Source organism: Dendropsophus ebraccatus, chromosome 14 (assembly GCF_027789765.1).
Source record: "Dendropsophus ebraccatus isolate aDenEbr1 chromosome 14, aDenEbr1.pat, whole genome shotgun sequence".
Taxonomy (NCBI): domain Eukaryota; kingdom Metazoa; phylum Chordata; class Amphibia; order Anura; family Hylidae; genus Dendropsophus; species Dendropsophus ebraccatus.
Genome location: NC_091467.1, coordinates 6,022,045 through 6,044,574, shown reverse-complemented (window position 1 = coordinate 6,044,574; position 22,530 = coordinate 6,022,045). Strand labels below are relative to the sequence as shown.

Sequence of the window (22,530 nt, the reverse complement as noted above, 5' to 3'; positions counted from 1 at the left end):
CACACCCTCAGGAGAGAGAAGATCCTGCTCCCCTATATCTCTATAGGACACCCTCAGAAGAAATCCTGCGCCCCTATATCTCTATAGCACACCCTCAGAAGAGATCCTGCCCCCCTATATCTCTATAGCACACCCTCAGAAGAGATCCTGCCCCCCTATATCTCTATAGCACACCCTCAGAAGAGATCCTGCCCCCCTATATCTCTATAGCACACCCTCAGAAGAGATCCTGCGCCCCTATATCTCTATAGCACACCCTCAGAAGAGATCCTGCCCCCCTATATCTCTATAGCACACTCTCAGAAGAGATCCTGCGCCCCTATATCTCTATAGCACACCCTCAGAAGAGATCCTGCCCCCCTATATCTCTATAGCACACCCTCAGAAGAGATCCTGCGCCCCTATATCTCTATAGCACACCCTCAGAAGAGATCCTGCCCCCCTATATCTCTATAGCACACCCTCAGGAGAGAGAAGATCCTGCTCCCCTATATCTCTATAGCACACCCTCAGGAGAGGAGATCCTGCTCCCCTATATCTCTAGAGGACACTCTCTGAGGAGAGAAGATCCTGCTCCCCTATATCTCTATAGGACACTCTCTGAGGAGAGAAGATCCTGCTCCCCTATATCTCTATAGGACACTCTCTGAGGAGAGAAGATCCTGCTCCCCTATATCTCTATAGCACACCCACAGAAGAGAGGAGATCCTGCGCCCCTATATCTCTATAGCACACCCTCAGAAGAGATCCTGCCCCCCTATATCTCTATAGCACACCCTCAGAAGAGATCCTGCGCCCCTATATCTCTATAGCACACCCTCAGAAGAGATCCTGCCCCCCTATATCTCTATAGCACACCCTCAGGAGAGAGAAGATCCTGCTCCCCTATATCTCTATAGGACACCCTCAGAGACCAGGATCCTGCTCCCCTATATCTCTATAGCACACCCTCAGAAGAGAGGATATCCTGCTCCCTTCTATCTCTATAGCACACCCTCAGAAAAGATCCTGCTCCCCTATATCTCTATAGCGCACCCCCCTATCCTACATCTCTGCCATCCCAGGAATACCGACCCTATGCCTCTACCATCACAGGAACAATGACACTATGTCTCTACCATCCCGGGAACACCATCCCTCCACCTCTGCCATCTTGGGATCACCAATCCTAAGCCTCTGCTATCCCAACACCACCAATCCTACCCTTCTGCCATCCCAGCAACATCAATCCAACGCCTCTTCCATCCTGGAATCAACAGTCCTACCTCTCTGCCTCTTCCATGCTATGTCGACACTATACGGCTAGGGGTACCACAGGTCAACCCTCCATTATGTGACAGCTTCTATAACTCCCCTTGTGTTACTGGATGGGGGAGCTCATACCTTTTCAGGATCCTGCTCCCCTCAAGCTCTAGAGTACACCCTCAGAAGGGAGGATCCTACTCCCCAATATCTTTATAGCACACCTTCAGAAGAGAAGATCCAGTTCCCCTATATCTCTATAGCACACCCTCAGGAGAGGAGATCCTGCCCCCCTATATCTTTATAGCACACCTTCAGAAGAGGAGATCCTGTTCCCCTATGTCTCTGTAGCACACCCACAAAAGAGGAGATCCTACTCCCCTATCCTACACCTCTTCCATCCCTGGAACACTAATCCTACCCCTCTGCCATCCCAGAAAGACCAATCCTACCCCTCTCCCTCTTCTTAGCTATGTTGACGCTATACGGCTAGGGGTTACCACACGTCAACCCTCCATTATGTCACAGCTTCTATAACTCCGCTTGTGTTACTGGAGGGGGAGCTGATCATACCTTCTCATCTGTAACTTTAAGGGTTTTGGTCAGCAGTAAGAGCAGCAGATTGGTCCATGCCTCTCGATGGCTCTCAGAGTTTACAGTAATAAAATAGGCCAGGGCCTCAGTGCACACACTGTAATGACACAGGGACAGACATGAGTAAGAGACATCCACCAGGACCCGACCGCTGCCTGTGACTGTCAGACGTCTCTTACTTTAGAAGCCGCTGCTCTATGATTTCCCAGGAGTCTCTGCGATGTTCATCTGTGTACATGCGGAACAGGATCCGTAAGCAGCAGGCGAGGCTACTGGTCTCTTGCTTCAATAGATTGGGCTTGGATTTTCCTTTAAATCCTAATGAACAGAAAGCAAGCAACGTAAAGAGCAAATGATGTCTGCCCCACCATGACCTCTGACCTAGACCTCCCAAGTGCAGGTGGCCAGGAGCCTAAACACGGCAAACCCCCTGCTGCCCGCGGCACACTACCTGCTCTCCACAGCGCCGTTCTCTGTTCATTGTTGGAATTGAAAGCTTTTGCAAATGAGTGCGATTCCTGGAGACAGTCCAGCAGCTTGAAGAGATGGGGTGTGGACATAAACTTATACATTCCCTGGTCCTCGTATTCAGTATGCAAGTCATTGTCCAGTGTATCCCTCTGTATAAAGAGAATGGTGTCACTACAGTCTGACAAATACCATCCCCAGTATAACACTTGTCCTGTTCCCACAGTATTACACTTATAACCCATGGAGACAACACCCCAGCCTGACCTGAGCTGCAGCCAGATGTTCTGCATCCTCTTTCTTGCTGGTAGTTGGAAAGAAGACAATGTTATCGATGGTCTGGATGAGTTCAAGCTGCACAACACACTTTATGAGCAGCCCAGCGAACAACTTCTGGTCAGCAAGTCCTGAGCGGAGATACAAGGTAAGAATAAATACCGAGCGCTAGAGATGAGGCACCGAGGCAGACTGTGTGGCGCTAGAGATGAGGCACAGAGGATAGACTGTGCTACGCATCTGACAGTGAAGGTAGGGGACGGGCTGGAGGGGAGAACCACTCACTCTCATTGGACCTTCCCCTCCAGTTCTCCTCCGTAGTATTAGACAGCTGGCTGTGAGCCCTCTCTGATGGATTTCTGTCCTGGCTGCTCACTGACTGACGATCTATATCCAAATCCTGTGAGGGAGACAAAAAAAAAAAAAAAAAAAAAAGAGGATAAGTGTCTGAAACTTTCCACAGTGCAACCTGAAGACAGCCCTCAGCGCCTCTGACTCACATAGCGCTTCTCTGTCATCATATCGTCTTCCATCCCAGACGGTCGCCAAGTTAATAACCTTCGAGAAGAAGAATATGATGTTATAAATGGCCATGGTACCCTCCAGCCCAACATACAGACTGCTGACACTTACACGCTGGGGATAGTAGTCCTAAAGATATCCAGCATACACTGACACGTCTGATCCCAAACCTCAGGACTAAACTTCTCTCCATTCAGGATGACCAGGTTCTCCAGACAATTGGTGCCCGACCTCGCCAGCTGCTCATTATCTGCAGAAATTGGGAGATACAACCACAAGGATATGTGAATAGCTGCACCATGTGAGGGGACAGCCAAGGGCTTGACCTCTGATCCTGAAACATCCCCACACCACAATAATAATCACCGATTCCCGCATTCTGTATGTAGATGCAGGAGCCCTTATCATCACCTGTATACCGGTGATCACCGATCCCTGCGTTCTGTATGTGGACAGAGGTTCCTGTATCATCGCCTGTAAACCAGTGATCACCGATCCCTGCGTTCTGTATGTAGACAGAGGTTCCTTTATCATCGCCTGTAAACCGGTGATCACCGATCCCCATGTTCTGTATTTAGACGCAGGTGCCTGTTTCATCACTTGTATACCGGTGATCACCGATCCCCGCGTTCTGTTTGTAGACGCAGGTGCCTGTATTATCACATGATCACCGATCCCCACGTTCTGTACCTAGACACAGGCACCTGTATTATCGCCTGCATACCGGTGATCACCGATCCCCGCATTCTGTATATAGACGCAGGTGCCTGTATTATCACATGATCACCAATCCCCGCGTTCTGTATCTAGACGCAGGTGCCTGTATTATCGCCTGCATACCGGTGATCACCGATCCCTGCAATATACCACGCAGACAGCAGGCACCAGCATCATCAGTACATGTACACTCACCGGCCACTTTATTAGGTACACCTGTCCAACTGCAGGTTACCACTTAATTTCTAATCAGCCAATCACATGGCGGCAACTCAGTGCATTTAGGCATGTAGACATGGTCAAGACAATCTCCTGCAGTTCAAACCGAGCATCAGTATGGGGAAGAAAGGTGATTTGAGGCCTTTGAACGTGGCATGGTTGTTGGTGCCAGAAGGGCTGGTCTGAGTATTTCAGAAACTGCTGATCTACTGGGATTTTCACGCACAACCATCTCTAGGGTTTACAGAGAATGGTCCGAAAAAGAAAAAACATCCAGTGAGCGGCATTTCTGTGGGCGGAAATGCCTTGTTGATGCCAGAGGTCAGAGGAGAATGGGCAGACTGGTTCCAGCTGATAGAAAGGCAACAGTGACTCAAATAGCCAACCGTTACAACCAAGGTAGGCAGAAGTGCATCTCTGAACGCACAGTACGGCCAACTTTGAGGCAGATGGGCTACAGCAGCAGAAGACCACACCGGGTGCCACTCCGCTCAGCTAAGAACATGACAATGAGGTCACTGTACTCCAATGGCCTCCACAGTCACCAGATCTCAATCCAATAGAGCATCTTTGGGATGTGGTGGAACGGGAGATTCGCATCATGGATGTGCAGCCGACAAATCTGCGGCAACTGTGTGATGCCATCATGTCAATATGAACCAAAATCTCTTGAGGAAGCTTCCAGCACCTTGTTGTATCTATGCCACGAAGAATTGAGGCAGTTCTGAAGGCAAAAGGGGGTCCAACCTGTTACTAGCATGGTGTACCTAATAAAGTGGCCGGTGAGTGTATATATGACCAGTGCCCTATAGAAAACATCATGGGTCACGTCTCGCACCTTGTTTCACACACCAGTGTAGCTGAGTAAAGATATCTGAGAGCAGAACGTCGTTCAGGGCCTCGTAGAACTGGGTGAAGACATCACAAATGGCGTAAAGGGCGTGGTTACAGGTTGTGGTCATCCACTCTGATTTCTAATTAAATAAAAAAAAAAAACCTACTTATAATATATATACACAGGTCCAAATGTATTACACACAGAAAAATGTATATACACAGAGGTCTAAATGTATTACATGTACACTATCATACATTACATGTACACACTTATATACACTAAATTACATTTACACGCTTATATACACTATTATATATTACATGTACACTAGTATATATATTTATATACATATTACATATACACGCTTATATACAATATTATATATACACACATATATATGCTTATATACACTAATATATACATATATTACATGTACACGCTTATATAGACTCGCTCCGAGTGGCCACCACACACCGGCTCGTCTCCTCACCTCTGTTTGCTGCTCTGGGAGTTTCATATTGTCAAATATTCGGAATACAATGCGGAACAAGTCGTGCCACCAGTGATTCTCAAAGGTATGGCCATAACTCTTCATAATCTCAAACATGACAGTGAGGCCTCTGCAAAGAGAGCAAGAGCAAAGATGAGTGCCACAGAGGTGTCACAGCAGACCGAGCACTGTACTATGACAACTGCCCTTCCACCATTCCTAAACGATATTCTAAAAGATCACTTATGACCTGAAAACTGGAGCAAAAAAGTAGTCCGAGATAGTGGAGTGGAGAGAGCAGGTGGCAGGGCGCCCTATCTCCGACTGGTAGATAGCAGGATCCCGTCATACATTACCTTGTTCGAACATCCAGTTTACACCTATTGATTATGCAGGAAAGCTCAAACAGAATGGGAAACCAGCCACGGACCCAAACCCTGTCCCCAGGGGCCACATTCATGTCATCGCTGGTGTACTCCCTCAGCGCCTGCAACACATGATCATGTTAAGATTCAGGAGAACGTGTAGAGCGGCATCTACTGAGCACAAATACAGAACACTACATGATGGCTGCAGGACAGAGCGTGGTCCGGACATCACCCACCTGAGGCTTGTCAGAGACGTACTTTGCACAGTAACGGATCAGTCTAATGGCCTCCATGCTGGTGTCTGGGAAAGCAGAGTTACAAGCAAACTCTGACAGACATTTCACTGCATCCTGGAAGGAATCAATTGCTGCTGGGAAGTGGTGCTGGAAAACATTGGCTGAGGACAGAGACAGACTTGTTAGAAGCTCACAGACGCTCTGCAGATCCGCACTGATACAAGACCTTCCACTTACTGACAATGTGGTTGACAGTCTGGAACGTCAGCTCCACAAGGTTTCCATTTGTATCAGAAGCTGCCTGATAAAACACTGCGAATATGTTCTTCCAGCCGGAGCGGATGTTCCCAGCCTGCATGTTCACCATCTGCGCCAGACAGCGGATCACCATGTCCCGGATAGTGGGCGACCTAGCGGGGCAGAAGGAATTAGACAGCAAAGGGCACCACCACCGCGGCGCAGCCACCCCTGGACACCTCACCTGTTCTTCTTCATGATGTGCTCAAAAGGACGCAAGAAATCCTTCTGGAAACGGAAATTGGCCAACTCGTCTTTTTCCAGAAACTTCATGGACAACTGCCTGAGAGAATCCACAGCAAATATGGCGACATCTTCGTTGGGATTGCAGCCAACCTATCAGAGGGACACAGGACGGATCTCATCATTCTCAGTGAACACATGAACTCCAAATAACACCACACCACCAGCCCATCTCTACACGTCCACAATATAGCTGCTGGCCTCACCAGGCATCATGTGACCTCAGCATTGCAATGCTATAGGCTCCGAGCACAGGTTACAACAGAGGTTGTCTTGAGGAGGTCACAACTACCCTGAGGTCTGTAACGTCAGACAATCCAAATCTGCAGCTCCCCCCTCCCCCACATCACAGAGGGGCCACCAGTGCACACCTTATTGAAATGGTCGCCAATCACTTGCCATATCCTGGACCACTGCAGCCGGATGCGGTTCATGTTGTAGTATGAGATCTCCACAATTTTCTGGAGGCTGAACATGCGAGGCTGGTGGACAGAGGCCAGTTCATCCATAGAGACCGCACACAACCATCGCACAAAGTCAACTGAAAGATAAAGAAGAGGAGAGCAGCGCTGGCACAGACCCTAATCCTGACCAGAGACCCTCATATTGTCAACACTCACACCTACCTATAGCGTATCCATCCAGCCGCGTGGAGCCAGTGAAGATCCTGCACAAACAAGTAAATCCTATTACTACTGCCGTGTACGAACTAAGAGTATAAAACAGAAACAGGAATAACGGACCAGACCACTAAGGCTGATGAGGGGTGTACAGGACATCTAATACTCAATCTGATCTGAGGACCGGACCACTGGGGCTGATAATAGGGGAAGTTATAGGTTAGGTATGCTCACCGGTCTACAGTGACCACTCACTTTGAACTGAGGATCGTACCACAAAGGCTGATAGAGGGAATTATAGGTTATGTATGCTCACCGGTCTACAGCGACCACTACGCTCTGTGAGCTTGTCTCCCCGACAGACTCCTGGATGCTGGCCATTTGTTTCTTATCAACTCCACCACCAACCAATGTGCCTAGAGAAGAGCAGATGTAAGAATACCAGCTGCGCACCGTCCCCTCCCCCCGAAGAGACAGGGGACTTACTTAACCCAAGGCCCATGAACTCCTCTCCTCCGGTGGTGTGGCTCTTAATGATACTTTCCCGTTCCCGGCCACTTCCTGAGATGTAGCGCGTCTTCACTCCAGTACCAATGAGCTGGGCCAGTTCTAGCTGACTGATGCACTTCAGGACCTATGAGAGCGGACATACGCTATGAGGGGAGCAGGTGACATTTTGTGTGGTAACATACGGTGTCTTCATTGGGGACAGGAACCACTAACCTCATGCCAGGAGTTACCCAGGTAGTTGCCATCAGTATGGGCGACAGTGATGAGAGTCTTGATAGTGTCAATGTTCTTCTGCTTCATTTCTGTTATGCTGGAGCTGGCGGTGAGCAGAGAGAAGCGGGCTAGGGCCTGGACATACGCGTCTCTTTCCAGCTGCCCAGAGACAAATAAAAACCAAGTCAGGAAAAGCTGAGGTGCCCGATGCCAACCAGTCATACTCCCAACACATACATGGTAAGCACCCGGTCATAGCCGAATGCCCAGGTGACAGCAGAGGGAGGTGGACGAGACCACAATAAAGGCCTACGGAGCATGTGACTGACAACTGACCTGCATGCCAAAGATAGACGAGATCCTGATGGCGCACCGGATGCCCTCCAGACACAGATTGGTCACTTCATTATCATCGCAGTCCTGAAGGCCGATGCTGTAAGCAGCCAGGAGCGGCGTCCACACCAGCTGCACACAAGTCCACAAGTGAGACAGAGAACCCCAACCTGTCTGGCCAACCCCAACCTTCTCTCCTCACCTTAAACATGGGCCTGACATGGTCCAGGTGAGTGGCGCTGGTGAATGGAGCCTTGGCATGGCACACAGCCTCCATGAGAGCTTTTGCTGTTTTTGCCATCTGCTCCATTTCCATATTGTATAACAACCGACGCTCCTTCTCGCTAGCAACACCTGAGTATGACAAGAAGAGATCCCAACATCTTATACCGAGAGGTAGTCACAGCCCTGCCCCCTGTATGACATCACGGATACAGTAACACAAGCATAGCCCTGCCTCCCTGTATAACATCAGTGATATAATATAATGCCAGTGACAGCTCCACCCCCTGTATGACATCAGTGATAAAGTAATATAACACCAGCATAGTCCTGTCTCCCTGTAGGACATCACTGATATCATAATATAATTCCACAGTGATAGCCCCTCCCCCTCTGTGGTATCAGCGACAGCCCCGTCCTAACCCCCCCCCTTGTGGTGTCAACGACATACTTAGCATGTATATAGGTCACTGACTTGGTTTGGTAGATTTGTTAGTCATGGTATGTTCCTTTGTCTCCTTTATTGCAATCTTCTTATCTTCAATTTCATCAAAAATAGCGGATAGATATTCCTCGGGGAGGTCCTTGCTGTCATTGATCCCTCGGTTCATTTTTATATATTGTTCCTTTGTCATTTTATTCTTCACCTGTAAGGAAAGGATTGTCAGCTGAGCGGTCACAGCGGCCGCCCTGGACTCCTGGGGGGGGATAGTCACCTGAGGACTGTGCAGATCTGTGGTCAGCATGATGATGGAGTAGGCCAGCACATAGGCCGTGTCAGCGCTGGCGAACAACGTCTGCCTGCCGAGAGAACACACGGGCTCAGCCACTGCCTCACATATCACCACCGAAATAGACAATATATTAAAAAAATAAATAAAATTATATATATATATGTGTGTAATTATAAGTATATATTATAAGCGTGTGTGTGAGATTAGATGTATATATTATATAGATATATATATGTGTTAGATTATATGTATATATTTTATGTGCGTGTGGGAGATTAGATGTATATAGTATGTGTGTGTGTGTGGTTAGATGTACTGTATATATTATATAGGTGTTTGTGAGATTAGATGTATATATTATTTAGATGTGTGTGTGTTCGGCACCACCTTACCCCTGATTACACTCCAGGTATCTGGCTGCAAACTTCTCCATGAGTCGGTCGATCTTCTGGGCTTCTCCGGGCAGACGGAAGCCTTCCAGGAAGAGGCGCAAGGCGGACACAAAGTCCCTGTCGCAGAAGTCCAGCTGGTCCACGTACGCGTACATGACTTCTCTGTTAAAGCGATTGTTTTCTCCCAGAAACTCCCCGATCATCGTCTACCACACAAAGACAGAAAATGTTAAGCTAAGGGCCCTATTCCACCGGACGATTATCGTTCAGATTATTGTTAAATCGTTCGAATCTAAACGATAATTGTTCGGTTGAAATACAGTTAACGATTAACGACCAAACGAGAAATCGTTGATCGCTTTAAGACCTGGACCTATTTTTATCGTTGCTCGTTCGCAAATCGTTCGCATTGAATACATCGTTCGGTCGTTCGCAATAGATACGAACACAATAGCGAATAAATAGCGAAGAAAAAGCGATCGCAATTACGATCATAAGTAACGATTATCGTTTCATGGAAATGAGTGAACGTTTTCAGGTCTTTCGCAATAGCGGTCGTTTGAGATCGTTAACGATTATGCAAACCATAAATGTCCGGTGGAATAGGGCCCTTAAAATCGATGAGCCAGGGGTAAACCCAGTCCTCCCTCCCTCCCCCAAATACCCCTCCATTATCTGGGATCAGTCATCAGCATTTCAGCCCGGTTACTGATCTTCCCTGTACGTCAATACTCCCATCCCCTCTGCAAAGTGGAATGGTAAAGCAGCATTGTCAGGAATGCATATTACAGGCCCCAAGTGTCCCTGATGTGACCAGACATCCTAGTGATATAAAGTCTGGACTCTATCATACTGAATGGTGTATGAGGAATTTAAGGGGTAACAACCCCCCCCCCTTAAATTCCTCATACACCATTCAGTATGATAGGAGTCTCAGGGTAACTGCCCTACGCTCCTCATACAGAATTTAGTATGATAGAGGAGTCTCAGGGTAACTGCCCCACACTCCTCAGACACCAATCAGTATGACAGGAGCCTCAGGGTGACCCCACCCCCACCCCATACACCAGTCAGTACGATAGAAGAGTACAGAAACGCCACCTACAAAGTCCAGCCGCTCCTCCTGGTGCAGGAACTGTGCAATGTCCTGCGGGGTGCCTCCCAGCATGCCTTGCTCCTGCAGATACTGGATGCCTCTCTTTGGTTTCTTGTTAAATCTGTTAAAAAATAGAGTTAGTTCATAACTTGCATGAAAGAACCAGGATTAACTGCCCCCCCTCGGTACCCCCTGCCATCAGCTTACAGCTCAATGCCATGTTCAATGATCTCCTTTTGCTGTTTGATCACTTCGAACTGTTCCGGGTCGTCAGGCACAGAGGAGGGGGCGCTGCTGATGCCAGAGGAGGCGCTGGAGTCCAGGGAGCTCGGGCTGCTCCTGTGAACCAAGATTTCTGGGGTTTTATTTTCCCCACCCTCAAAATCAGAGTATTTCTCTTGACCTGTGATGAGATATAAACACATATCAGTATAATGTAGGTTAACCTCCATGTTACTCAACTCTGTACTCCATACAATAATCCACATGTGGCCCCAAGACAGCTGAGGAGGGGCTCCCGACACAAGGATCAGTAATCAGTCACCCACTACCTAGTAAATGAGTACTAAAAGAAAAATTAGCATGGCTGCCCCCTCATACTACACAATCTCAGTGTATCCTATGTGATGCAGTTTCATCCTGTCTCCTTGTGATAGCTCAGGGAGACAGATTCTCTGTCCCCTCATACTACACTAGCTCAGTGTATCCTATGTGATGCAGCTTCATCCTGTCTCCTTCTGATAGATCAGTGACATAGATCTTCTGTCCCCTTACACTATACAATCTCAGTGTATCCCTATGTGATACAGCTTCATCCTGTATCCTTGTGATAGATCGGTGATATAGATCTTCTGTCACATAACTCACACTATAGAGTCTTATGCCCCTATTACACGAGTCGTTTGGAGGAGCAAACGAGCGCTATTAGCGCTCGTTTGCTCCTCGTTCCCCGCTCGCTGCCGCCGCTATTCAACGCGGCGTCAGCAAGCGGGTGAGCGCGGGAGGGGCGGCGGGGAGCTGCCCGGGGGAATCGCTGATCGTCCGGGCAGCCCATAGGATACAGCAGCGCCTGCTGCCAATGCTCCTATTCAATGGAGCGACGGCAGCAGATCGCTGCTATATCAGTCGCTTGTTTTTCAACATGTTGAAAAACAAGCGACTGCAACGATAAGCCGACATGAACGATGTCGGCTAATCGTTGCACTCTATTCCACGGGACGAATATCGTTCGTAGCGGCCAATATCGGCCGAATACGAACGATATTGCTCCTCTAAACGACCCGTGGAATAGGGCCTTTAGTGTATTCTATCTTCAGTCTCTCATTGCAATAGGTTTCACCTTTTCAGTTCTTACAAACAGGAAGCAAGGAAATCGGGGAGAAGTTTCATCTTATAGGATGGGGAACATGCACACAGAAATATTAGGTGGTGAGCAGGGGAGTGTTCTCATTGTATGGGCTCCCCCTACTATGTATATGACTGCACTAGTTTAGATAAGGCAGATTAGATTTTGTTCAGCAGCACATAATGAATGGTGGACACATGAATAAACAAAGAGGGTGGAGCCTGGTGGGGAGGGTCTGAATTTCTGGAGTCCACACACAAGGATAGCCATTGAAAGAATGCTTATTGCCATCTTTTCCAATCCTCCCAACACACATGAACATTCTGCTGGATGGAATGTGCGCATGTTGTGAATGGAGAGAGTGTCAGACTCCTAACAGTGGTTTACCTATCTGAGAACGAAATCATCAAGCACCTGAAATCCAACATACCCCCCCTACCCTACATGGAGGACTCTATACACATTAAATGGCTGGTGGCTATGCTGGGCAGTGGCCCCTTACCTAGACTAGACTGGTGGTTGGGGTTGACATACAGGTCCTTGCTCCACTCCACCATACACTTCAACATGGACACCAGGCAGTCCAGACCTTTCTTCCTGAGACTGAGCTCCTGTCAGGACAAAGAAACTAATCAATGCATGTAACACAGATTTATATTACCCACTGGACCACCACAGTGAGGGCACCATAAATTATATCTCCTCTGGACAACAACACTGAGTGCACCACAGATTATATTCCCCCTGGACCACCACAGTGAGTACACCATAAATTATATAGTGGTAATAATCTTCATAACAGAAAACACCCAGCGCACTTACCTCTTCCTGACGCTTTATTTAGTAGTGCAGCAAGACGTGCGATGCAGCATCAACGCTGTAGCAGGCATGAACGCTTAGACGCTAAGACATGGACACAGGGGTCCTACGTCTGCGTCTAAACGTTCTTGCCTGGTACGACGTTGATGCTGTAACGCATGTCTTGCTATTTCCACAATTTGCTATGGTTTAGGAGTTAATTGCGGCACCTTAGTGACACGACTATATACTCCTAACCAAACTACTGAACACACAAAGACTAAGGATCCTTTTACACCTACAGATATCAAATCTAACCAGCTGATAGCTCCCTAAAGCGCAGGAAGTGCAGAGGATGAAGGTATGTCTCTTACACTGTTCACCTGTTATCAACCCCTCCTCACTCACCTGTAGAGGAGTCATCCCCAACTCATGGCCGCTCCTTCCCTGAGCGATCTTGGACAGGTCGTTCACAAGGCGTTCAAATATATTAGCAGCATTCAAGTCACAGTCATAGTTTACGTAGATGTCCACCACGCACTGCGCATCTGCAGCAGGGAAACAATGTCAGCGCCTACATCACCACACCCACCATCATCAATCACCATTACAATCGCCATCATCACCACCACCACCACCATCACCACCACACACACACAGCAGCATCCTCCCCATCATCACCACGAGAGATGAAACATGCTCGTTCAAGCTATATTCGCTCGAGTATCAGGTACTCTGAGCTAGAACAATTACCGTGTGGTGCACGTGTCTGGAGGCTTTAATCAGCAAATAAACTTGCGGTGAAGGGACTGGGACATATTGCTACTAGAGATGAGCGAACCGGGTTCAGGTTCGAGCCGATCTGAACCCGATCGTTTGGCATTTGATTAGCGGTGGCTACTGAACTTGGATAAAGCTCTAAGGTTGTCTGGAAAAGGAGGAGTTTTTACTCACCGTAAACTCTCTTTCTCGTAGTCTTCATTGGGGGACACAGACACCATGGGTATAGGCTGCTGCCACTAGGAGGCTGACACTAAGAAAAAAATAAAGCAAGTCGGCCCCTCCCAGCAGGCTATACCCGCCCACTGGCACTGAGCTAATTCAGTAGTGAAAAGCAGTAGGAGGAGCCGAAAGAAAAAGGAAAAAACACCAAAAAACAGTCCACACTCAAGGTCTGAAAACACAGGCCAAACGGCAACTACAGCACAGACAAACAAGGGGTGGGTGCTGTGTCCCCCAATGAAGACTACGAGAAAGAGAGTTTACGGTGAGTAAAAACTCCTCCTTTCTCGGGCGTCTTATTGGGGGACACAGACACCATGGGACGTCCCAAAGCAGTCCCTTGGGTGGGAAAGAGCAGAGAAAGAACTCAAGGAGAAGGAGCCACCGCTGCCTGCAAGACCTTGCGGCCCAAGCTCGCATCAGCCGATGCAAAGGTGTCCACGCGATAAAACCTCGAGAAGGTATGCAGAGACGTCCATGTGGCGGCCTTACACACCTGAAGGGCCGAAGCCCCGTGCCGGATAGCCCAGGAAGCCCCAACCGACCGAGTAGAGTGAGCCGAGACTCCGAACGGAGGCGACTTACCCTTACCGCTGTAAGCTCGAGAGATGGCAGAACGAATCCAGCGGGCAAGAGTTGCCTTGGACGCTGCCGATCCCTTGCGAGGACCCTCAGGGATGATGAAAAGGGAGTCAGAGGTGCGAAACGACTCCGTCCGTGCAAGGTAGATGCGCAAGGCGTGAACTACGTCCAAGTGGTGAAGCGCCCGCTCCCTCGGATGAGAGGGGGCAGGACAGAAGGAGGGGAGGACAATATCCTCATTGAGGTGAAAAGGCGACACGACCTTGGGCTGGAATGAGGCCACAGGCCGCAGCACCACCTTGTCCTGATGAAAGACCAGAAAGGGAGGGCGGCAAGAAAGAGCGGCCAACTCCGATACCCGCCGAACCGACGTGACGGCTACCAAGAAGACCACTTTGAAGGAGAGAATAGACAGGGGCACGTCCCGGAGGGGTTCAAACGGAGAAGACTGCAAAGCATCCAAAACCAGGTTCAGATCCCAGGAGGGAACTGGACGACGATAAGGGGGGACGAGATGTGCCACACCCTGAAGGAATGTCTTTACCTGAGAGACCGAAGCCAAAGGTCTCTGGAAAAAAACAGAAAGCGCAGAAACTTGACCCTTAAGGGAACTAAGAGATAAACCGGACTCCAGCCCTGCCTGGAGGAAAGCGAGGAGCCGGGCCAACGAAAAGGAAAGCGGGTGCGCCGCGCAGGCTTCACAATGGCGAAGGTAGGCCTTCCAACAGCGATAGTAAATCCTGGCAGATGACGGCTTTCGTGCCCTGATCATCGTCCTGACGACCGCGTCCGAGAAGCCCCGGGATTTCAGAACCCAGGTTTCAACAGCCACGCCGTCAAACGAAGCGACGCGAAATGCGGGTGGCAGATCGGGCCTTGACTTAGAAGATCCGGACGGTCGGGAAGACGCCAGGGGGCGTCGACGGCGAGGTTCACTAGATCCGCGTACCAGGCGTGACGGGGCCAGTCCGGGGCCACCAGGATGATTGGAACCCCTTCCGCCTTGATTTTTCTCACAACCCGCGGAAGGAGCGGGAGGGGAGGGAAAATGTATGGCAGGCTGAACTGCCGCCAGGGGATCACCAAGGCGTCTGACGCCAGAGCCTGAGGGTCCCGCGTCCGACAGACAAACTTCGGCAGACGTCGGTTGATCCGGGATGCCATCAGATCCACGTCGGGCGTCCCCCATCTGAGACAGATCTGGGAGAACACCTCGGGGTGCTCGGGGATCCACACGTGTGCGACTCAGGTAGTCGGCCATCCAATTGTCCACCCCTGGGATGTGGACAGCGGATAGGGCCAGCACATTTACCTCTGCCCAGGAGAGGATCAGCGCCACTTCGGTCATGGCGGCCCTGCTGCGCCTTGATGATTCACGTACGCCACCGCAGTGGCATTGTCTGTCTGTACGCGGACGGGGAGACCTCGAAGCTGCGACTGCCAGTGCAGGAGAGAGAGCCTGACCGCCCGTAGCTCGAGTATGTTTATAGGAAGCCGAGACTCCTGCGGCGACCAGGTCCCCTGCGCGGTGAGAGTGTGCTACACTCCTCCCCAGCCCTGCAGGCTGGCGTCGGTGGTTACGATCTGCCAGTGAATGGGGAGGAATGAGCGACCGATGGAGAGGCTCGGAGACCGGAGCCACCATTGGAGATCCCGCCGAAGACGAGCTGGGGGGCTGACCCGGCAATCCAGAGAAGGGAGCGACCTGTCCCACTGCGCCAGGAGGAAGAGCTGAAGGGGACGAGAGTGAAACTGCGCAAAAGGCACTGCCTCCATTGCGGCCACCATCCTCCCCAGAACCCTCATGCAGAATCGAATGGACACCGGGCGATGACTGCAAAGGGCTCGAACCCCGGACCGAAGGGACACCAGTTTGTCCTCCGGGAGAAAGACCCGAGCCTGAAGCGAGTCCAACCTCATCCCCAGAAACACGATGGACTGGGAGGGGGTCAAGGAGGACTTGGGGTGGTTGAGGAGCCACCCGAAACGAGAAAGGGTGTCCAACGTTATACGGAGGCTTTCTAAATTCTGGTCCCTAGACGGGGCTTTGACCAGAATGTCGTCCAAGTAAGGCGTTACAGAAATCCCTCGAGTCCGTAAAAGAGCCATGACGGCCGCCATGGTCTTCGTAAAAACACGAGGGGCCGTGGCCAGGCCGAAAGGTAGAGCCACGAACTGAAAGTGGTCCGACCCGATGGCGAAGCGAAGAAAACGCTGGTGGGGGGGGGGGGGGAAATAGGAATGTGGAGATACGCGTCCTGGATGACCACCGAGGAGAGGAACTCTCCCGGCTCCAGGGACGCGATGACGGAACGCAAAGACTCCTTCTGAAAATGAGATAGTCGGACGTGGCGGTTTAGGCGCTTGAGATCCAAGATCGGACGCACCGAGCCGTCCTTTTTCGGAACTACAAATAGGTTTGAATAGAACCCGCGGAACCGTTGGAGGGGAGGAACGGGAACGACAACTCTCTTGTCGAGGAGAGACTGAAGGGCCTGGGAGAATCCGGCCGCCAGGGAGGGGGACCGAGGTAGGCGAGAAGGAAAGAAGCGGTCGCGAGGAATGGAAGAAAACTCTATCTTGTAGCCCCGAGACACCACGTCCCGCACCCAGGCGTCCTCGACATGGGAGAGCCAGGCCTCCTGGAAAAACAGGAGACGGCCGCCCACCTGCGGGGAGTCGCACGGGGGAAAAACTTCAGTAGGAGGCGGTCTTGGGAGCGCCTGACTTGAAGGGGGGCCGGGAGGAGAAATAATTTCGTCCAAGCGTTTCCCAAAAAGACGGGAACCTGCAAAAGGGAGGCTGGTAAGAGACCTCTTAGAGGCCGGGTCAGCCCGCCACTCACGCAGCCATAGAGATCGGCGTATGGCCACGATATTAGCTGATGCGAAGGCCGAGCTGGCTGCAGAGTCTAAGGAAGCCGAACAGATATACTGGGCCGCATCTTGTATCTGCTGGGCGAGGTCAGCCAGGTCGTCAGGGGGTGCCCCAGAAAGAAGACCGTCCCTCAGTTGTTTAGCCCACACCGAGATCGCCTTGGAAACCCACGTAGAGGCAAAAGTGGGCAAAAGGGAGGATCCAGAGGCCTCGAAAGCCGACCTTGCCAAGGCTTCCACCCGTCTGTCTGTGGAATCCTTGAAGGAAGCCACGTTGTCAAGAGGAAGCGTAGTGGCCTTAGACAAACGGGAAACTGGAGGATCCACAGAAGGAGGGGAAGACCAAAGGGACACAAGGTCCTGTGAAAACGGATACAAGGCTTCCAAGCGTTTGGGCTTGGCAAACTTCTTATCCGGGGTCTTCCAGCTCTTAGTGAGTAAAGCGTCAAATTCCTTGTGACTGGGAAAGGAGCTACGAACACGGTGGGCACTTTTGTTGAAACAGACCTCTCCAGATGGAGGTGGGTCCGCTGAATCCTTCAACTGGAAGGTATCACGGATGGCGGCCACGAGGCTATCTACCGTGGCAGACATGTGAGAATCCTCTGAGTCAGAGGTGGAAGCCAACTCAGAATCTGACTGATCTTCAGGAGAATGAGACCGTCTTGCTGGGGAGATGTGGGCAGGAGCCAAACTCGACCTAGGAGAACCTGAAGACGAACGAGAAGAGGCCATCCGAGGGCGTTTACGGGAAGGACTCCGACCGGAGCGACTGGTGGAAGGGAGGGGGCGAGCCTGAGCTGCCGCAGAAGTGGATAGACGGTCGAGGGCAGCCGCGACCGACTGGGAAAATTCAGCCATCTGAGAGACAGAACGACAGAGGGAATGCGCCCAAGCTGGAGCTGGCTCATCTGACTCCTGGGAAGGAGGGGGATCCTGTGCAAGGGACTGAGAAGAACCGGACTGCATGGAACAAGCAGTGCACAGTGGCTGAGAATGGCCAGAACAAGATTTAGTGTTACAGGATGAACAGAAATAGTAAGTAACAGAGGAAGGTGGAGGCTGCTGACGGCGAGAGGAGTCAGACCTTGAGTCAGACATAATGCAATATAAGGGAAAAAACACACAAGTGTATCCTCTTAGGGGCAGACAGCTTAAAGGACAACTCCCACAAAAAATTTTTTTTGCTCATTTAACACACATTACAAAGTTATATAACTTTGTAATGTGGTTAAATACCCGGCCTGGCCCCCTTCCCCCACTTTCGGACCCCCGACCCCCCACCCCGGAAGTTAAAGAATGTATACATTACCTATTACGATCGTCACGGTCCTCTTCTCCGGGGCGGCATCTGGTGACGACGACGTCAGAGCCGAGGGGCGGTCCGGGTCTTCTTCCTCCTCGGCGTCTTCATGCAAAGTGAATGGGGATGAAAAGGCTGCTGGTGCACATGCGCACCAGCAGCCTTTTCATTGGCTGGAGCGCATCACATGGCTTCCAGCTTGCTCAGCCCTGATTGGCTGAGCTTGCTGGAAGCCATGTGATGCGCTCTAGCCAATGAAAAGCGCACTGGCAGCCTTTTCCATCCCCTGGACCCGGAAGTCTGAGACATCGCTGGATGGCGGACGGCGGCGACGGAGAGGCGGACGGCGGGCGAATCGAGTGGCGATCGTCACCGGAGGGATGGCGAGTATGGTGTCTGTGTGTGTCTGTGTTTTTTTTTTTTTTTTGGGGTCCCGCGGGAGTTGTCCTTTAAAGGAAAAGGTGTCGTGGTAGAAAGATTTCAGCAGAGTACCAGGTAAGCTGGGGAGGCTGACAGCCTGCAGGGGAGGAACAGATACCCAGTGAGCTGGCAGCAAGAAAAAAACTGTAAAATAAGAGTAAAGAATCCCACAGAGCTTACCCGGGAGAATCAGAAGCGTCCTGGAGAAGATGATGCAGGAGCAGGCACTCGGCAGGGAGACAAGCAGATCAACTGCAGAGCAGGGCACAGTAATGGCGTGCGGACCAGGGGACGGAAGCACTGGTGTCCTGGAGCCCGCGCGTGGGGATGTACTAGCGCGGCGTCCTCTGCGCAGTGACGTCACCGCGCCGGCCCGCGCGCGGGAGATTCAAACAGGAGCCTGACCGGAATAGCGCCCCGGACCTGGAGTGCAGCGCACGCCGCCGGGAGAGAGCGGCACCCTCTGACACCAGGCCCGGAGCGGAGGAGCAGTCGGGGGAGCCAGGCCCGCGCGCCAAAGCCGGCGAAGGAGTCGGGGCGCGCGCCGGGGCCGAGAGAGGTGGTCCGGAGGAGCAGACAGCCCGAGCAGAGGGGACGCGCAGTACGCCCGGGCAAGTCGGGAACCCGGGGGGGACAGGGCAGACAAACGGGGAGGAGGCCAGAAGGATAACTCACCATCCGACGTCTTCTGCCGGCACTGTGCCACGCTGACCGCTCAACTCTGGGAGGCTGAGTGGGCAGGGGCTGGCGGAGCAAAGTCCGCAATAAGGAGACAGACAGCTGGGCAGGTCTGTGTCCTGGGCGCTGGGTCCGGCCGTAGGTGACCTAGGGTAGACAGTCCCTCTATATTTAGGGTCTGTTCCCTGGTCACGTGGAAAGTGGGATCAGGGTGAGTCTAGATTACTCACCGTGCCCAACCTGTTAGGGGAAAAAAAGGGGGTTAGTATAAGAAAAAAAGCAGAGATGATCTGGAGCAACCAGACCTGCATCTGCCTCCTACTGACACTAAGCTAAACTGAATTAGCTCAGTGCCAGTGGGCGGGTATAGCTTGCTGGGAGGGGCCGACTTGCTTTATTTTTTTCTTAGTGTCAGCCTCCTAGTGGCAGCAGCCTATACCCATGGTGTCTGTGTCCCCCAATAAGACGCCCGAGAAACATGGATACAGCCAATGACTAAGTCCATGTTTTCCACATAGCCTTAGGGCTTTATCCAACTTCAGCAGCCACCGCTAATCACATGCCGAAAGTTTGGGTTCGGATGGACTCGAGCATGTTCGAGGTTCGCTCATCTCCAATTGCTACATAGCAGCTGTGTCGGGTGCAGTCATAGCAGAGATTGGCCGGCTGCATCAGGTGACCGGGGCGAATAAAGATCAAGGTCTCTAGATGCTGGAATCACTTGCGGTCTGATAGCTGGCCGGGAAAGCTGCTGGAGCAGGGACACAGCTGGTGGTTACATTATATAGTCAGGTAGGTGACAGGGAGAGCTGCTGGAGCAGGGACACAGCAGGTGGTTACATTATATAGTCAGGTAGGTGACAGGGAGAGCTGCTGGAGCAGGGACACAGCAGGTGGTTACATTATATAGTTAGGTAGGAGACAGAGAGAGCTGCTGGAGCAGGGACAGCAGGTGGAGGGTTACAGTATATAGTCTTGAGTCTTTTAGTCCAGCCTTCAGAATGTATACAGGATGGGTCTGACTATATCACACACACAAAAACAGTTACCAGTGGGTGTACTTGGGGTTCCCCCTTCTGTATGGCATCTATGGTTGTCAGGGATGACAGGAACTAAGGTCACATATAAGGAAGCTTTTAAGGGTTGCAGGCCCCTGAAAAAATGCTTGAGTCTCCTACTGATTTTAATTCATTACTTGAATCGAGCATTCAAGCATTTTAGTACTCACTCACCTCTAATCACCATCATCATCACTATCATCATCATTGCTGCACAGTCACCATCATCACTATCCCCGCACAATTATCATCATCATCATCATCATCATCTCCTCGCCATCATCATACCACCACATCATTATCAGGGGGTTGGTGGGTGTTATTAGTCACCTGCACATATCCTTGTCAGGGTCTGGATCACCATCCACTTGTGCTCAAATGAGCTTGATGAAGTCTCTAAGATGTTAAGAAATATTTCTTTGAAAAACACCTGAAGGAAAAAAAAAAAAACGCATTGAGAAAAAAAGAAACGCATTGAGATCAGAGAAAGTAAAATCTGCACCTTCCCCTCTGCCAATGCTTAACCCTATACTCCCCTCTGCCACGGACGAAGCTCAATCCTTCCGCCACCTATGCACAAAGCCCCCCGCCACGGCAGACCACGCTTAAACTATGCTCCTCCAGATAACACTCAACCCCCCTCCACCGATGCTTACCTACCCCCACCCAATGCTCAACTTATCCCCTGCCCCGCAACCAATGCTCTCCCCCTTTGCCAAAGCTCCCCCCCCCCCCCCGCTTAAACTGCGGCCGATGCTCACCTCCACCTGCATCTTTAGATGCATCTTGAAGTTGGACAGCAGGCTGAGGAATATGGCCAAGGAGAGTTCAAAGACGTCTGGCACAGAGGACACCCCGTTCTTGGATAAGGCTACACACAAGTATTGCTTGATTGCATTGATAAACATTTCATGGGTTCTAAAGACAGGACCGGCATTCTGCAACACTGACAGCAGGAGCTGGAGGGAGAGGATCTTAGAGCGCAGCTCATGGGACCTGCAAAAAGAGTCAGCGGCGTCATCTCTAGACCAGACAGACAGATAGCGTCAGCAGCGTCATCTCTAGTTAGATACATTTTCGTGCCCATAGGGTTTTATTAGCCATGAACATCCATTTTTTCCCTGAAGGGTGTCTGTTCCGTAAAATTGGTCATAAAATTATTAAACTTGTCCTAAACTGGTTGGAACAGGGGCAACAATATCAATTTAAGGCTGGAGACAGCATTATGCCTTTGGCCACAAGGCCGTTCTCTCCACCAGTGCTATGCACATGAGCACAGCGAGAAAAGACCAGAGAAGACAAGTTGGATTGCAGAGAGCTGTAGCCGTGCAGCAGGCAGGTATGGCTTTTTTTTGTCTTTCCAATCTTTACGGTCAGAAAATTCTGAATGTTTCCTGAACCTCATGACACGAGGACGGCTCCGCACAGCGGGGGGCACTCACTTTGGGTCAGGAGGTCCATCTCCCAGGGGTTTCATGGACAGTTTACAGAGTGAGCGGAAGACCAGAAAAGCATCTTTCTGTAGGATATGGGTGAATCGAGCTCCAGAGTGCTGGCCGGGAAGAGAGTCCGACTCCTGAATGGAAAAAAACAGATCACATTACACTGGATCCAGAATGTCCAGAATCAGGTAGATCCATCCACCAGCATTGTGTCCTACCAGATTATCCATGGACGACACTGACTGCCCGTCATCTGCTATCCCATTAGTGTGGATACTGTCAGGGGGAGGAAGATCAGCTGCTTCAGAGACACTTTCTGGAACCTTCTCCTCAGACACTGTGGTGGGGAAACAAGCAATATAAATTAATCCCATCATCTCTCCTGTATACTCACTA

At 50.8% G+C, this 22,530-nt stretch overlaps 1 protein-coding gene across 2 annotated transcripts in view; it reads right to left on the bottom strand.

The window, feature by feature from the left end:
* Nucleotides 1-22,530, bottom strand: part of ARFGEF2 (ARF guanine nucleotide exchange factor 2) — a 43,253-nt gene that overhangs the window by 6,913 nt on the left and 13,810 nt on the right. For both annotated transcript variants that reach the window (XM_069952702.1, XM_069952703.1), the window contains exons 8-38: nucleotides 22,353-22,471; nucleotides 22,135-22,268; nucleotides 21,454-21,688; nucleotides 21,023-21,122; nucleotides 13,182-13,321; nucleotides 12,478-12,586; nucleotides 10,838-11,033; nucleotides 10,640-10,751; nucleotides 9,535-9,740; nucleotides 9,125-9,209; nucleotides 8,884-9,055; nucleotides 8,389-8,540; nucleotides 8,190-8,318; nucleotides 7,854-8,012; nucleotides 7,617-7,764; nucleotides 7,447-7,546; nucleotides 7,137-7,177; nucleotides 6,882-7,051; nucleotides 6,452-6,603; nucleotides 6,208-6,380; nucleotides 5,971-6,131; nucleotides 5,723-5,853; nucleotides 5,367-5,496; nucleotides 4,877-5,012; nucleotides 3,214-3,352; nucleotides 3,081-3,138; nucleotides 2,866-2,980; nucleotides 2,572-2,711; nucleotides 2,288-2,456; nucleotides 2,016-2,154; nucleotides 1,816-1,933 (exon numbers count right to left, since the gene is read on the bottom strand). In XM_069952702.1, the coding sequence (XP_069808803.1) occupies nucleotides 1,816-1,933; nucleotides 2,016-2,154; nucleotides 2,288-2,456; nucleotides 2,572-2,711; nucleotides 2,866-2,980; nucleotides 3,081-3,138; nucleotides 3,214-3,352; nucleotides 4,877-5,012; nucleotides 5,367-5,496; nucleotides 5,723-5,853; nucleotides 5,971-6,131; nucleotides 6,208-6,380; nucleotides 6,452-6,603; nucleotides 6,882-7,051; nucleotides 7,137-7,177; nucleotides 7,447-7,546; nucleotides 7,617-7,764; nucleotides 7,854-8,012; nucleotides 8,190-8,318; nucleotides 8,389-8,540; nucleotides 8,884-9,055; nucleotides 9,125-9,209; nucleotides 9,535-9,740; nucleotides 10,640-10,751; nucleotides 10,838-11,033; nucleotides 12,478-12,586; nucleotides 13,182-13,321; nucleotides 21,023-21,122; nucleotides 21,454-21,688; nucleotides 22,135-22,268; nucleotides 22,353-22,471 (4,268 nt within the window). The remainder of the gene's footprint in view (nucleotides 1-1,815; nucleotides 1,934-2,015; nucleotides 2,155-2,287; nucleotides 2,457-2,571; nucleotides 2,712-2,865; nucleotides 2,981-3,080; nucleotides 3,139-3,213; nucleotides 3,353-4,876; nucleotides 5,013-5,366; nucleotides 5,497-5,722; nucleotides 5,854-5,970; nucleotides 6,132-6,207; nucleotides 6,381-6,451; nucleotides 6,604-6,881; nucleotides 7,052-7,136; nucleotides 7,178-7,446; nucleotides 7,547-7,616; nucleotides 7,765-7,853; nucleotides 8,013-8,189; nucleotides 8,319-8,388; nucleotides 8,541-8,883; nucleotides 9,056-9,124; nucleotides 9,210-9,534; nucleotides 9,741-10,639; nucleotides 10,752-10,837; nucleotides 11,034-12,477; nucleotides 12,587-13,181; nucleotides 13,322-21,022; nucleotides 21,123-21,453; nucleotides 21,689-22,134; nucleotides 22,269-22,352; nucleotides 22,472-22,530) is intronic.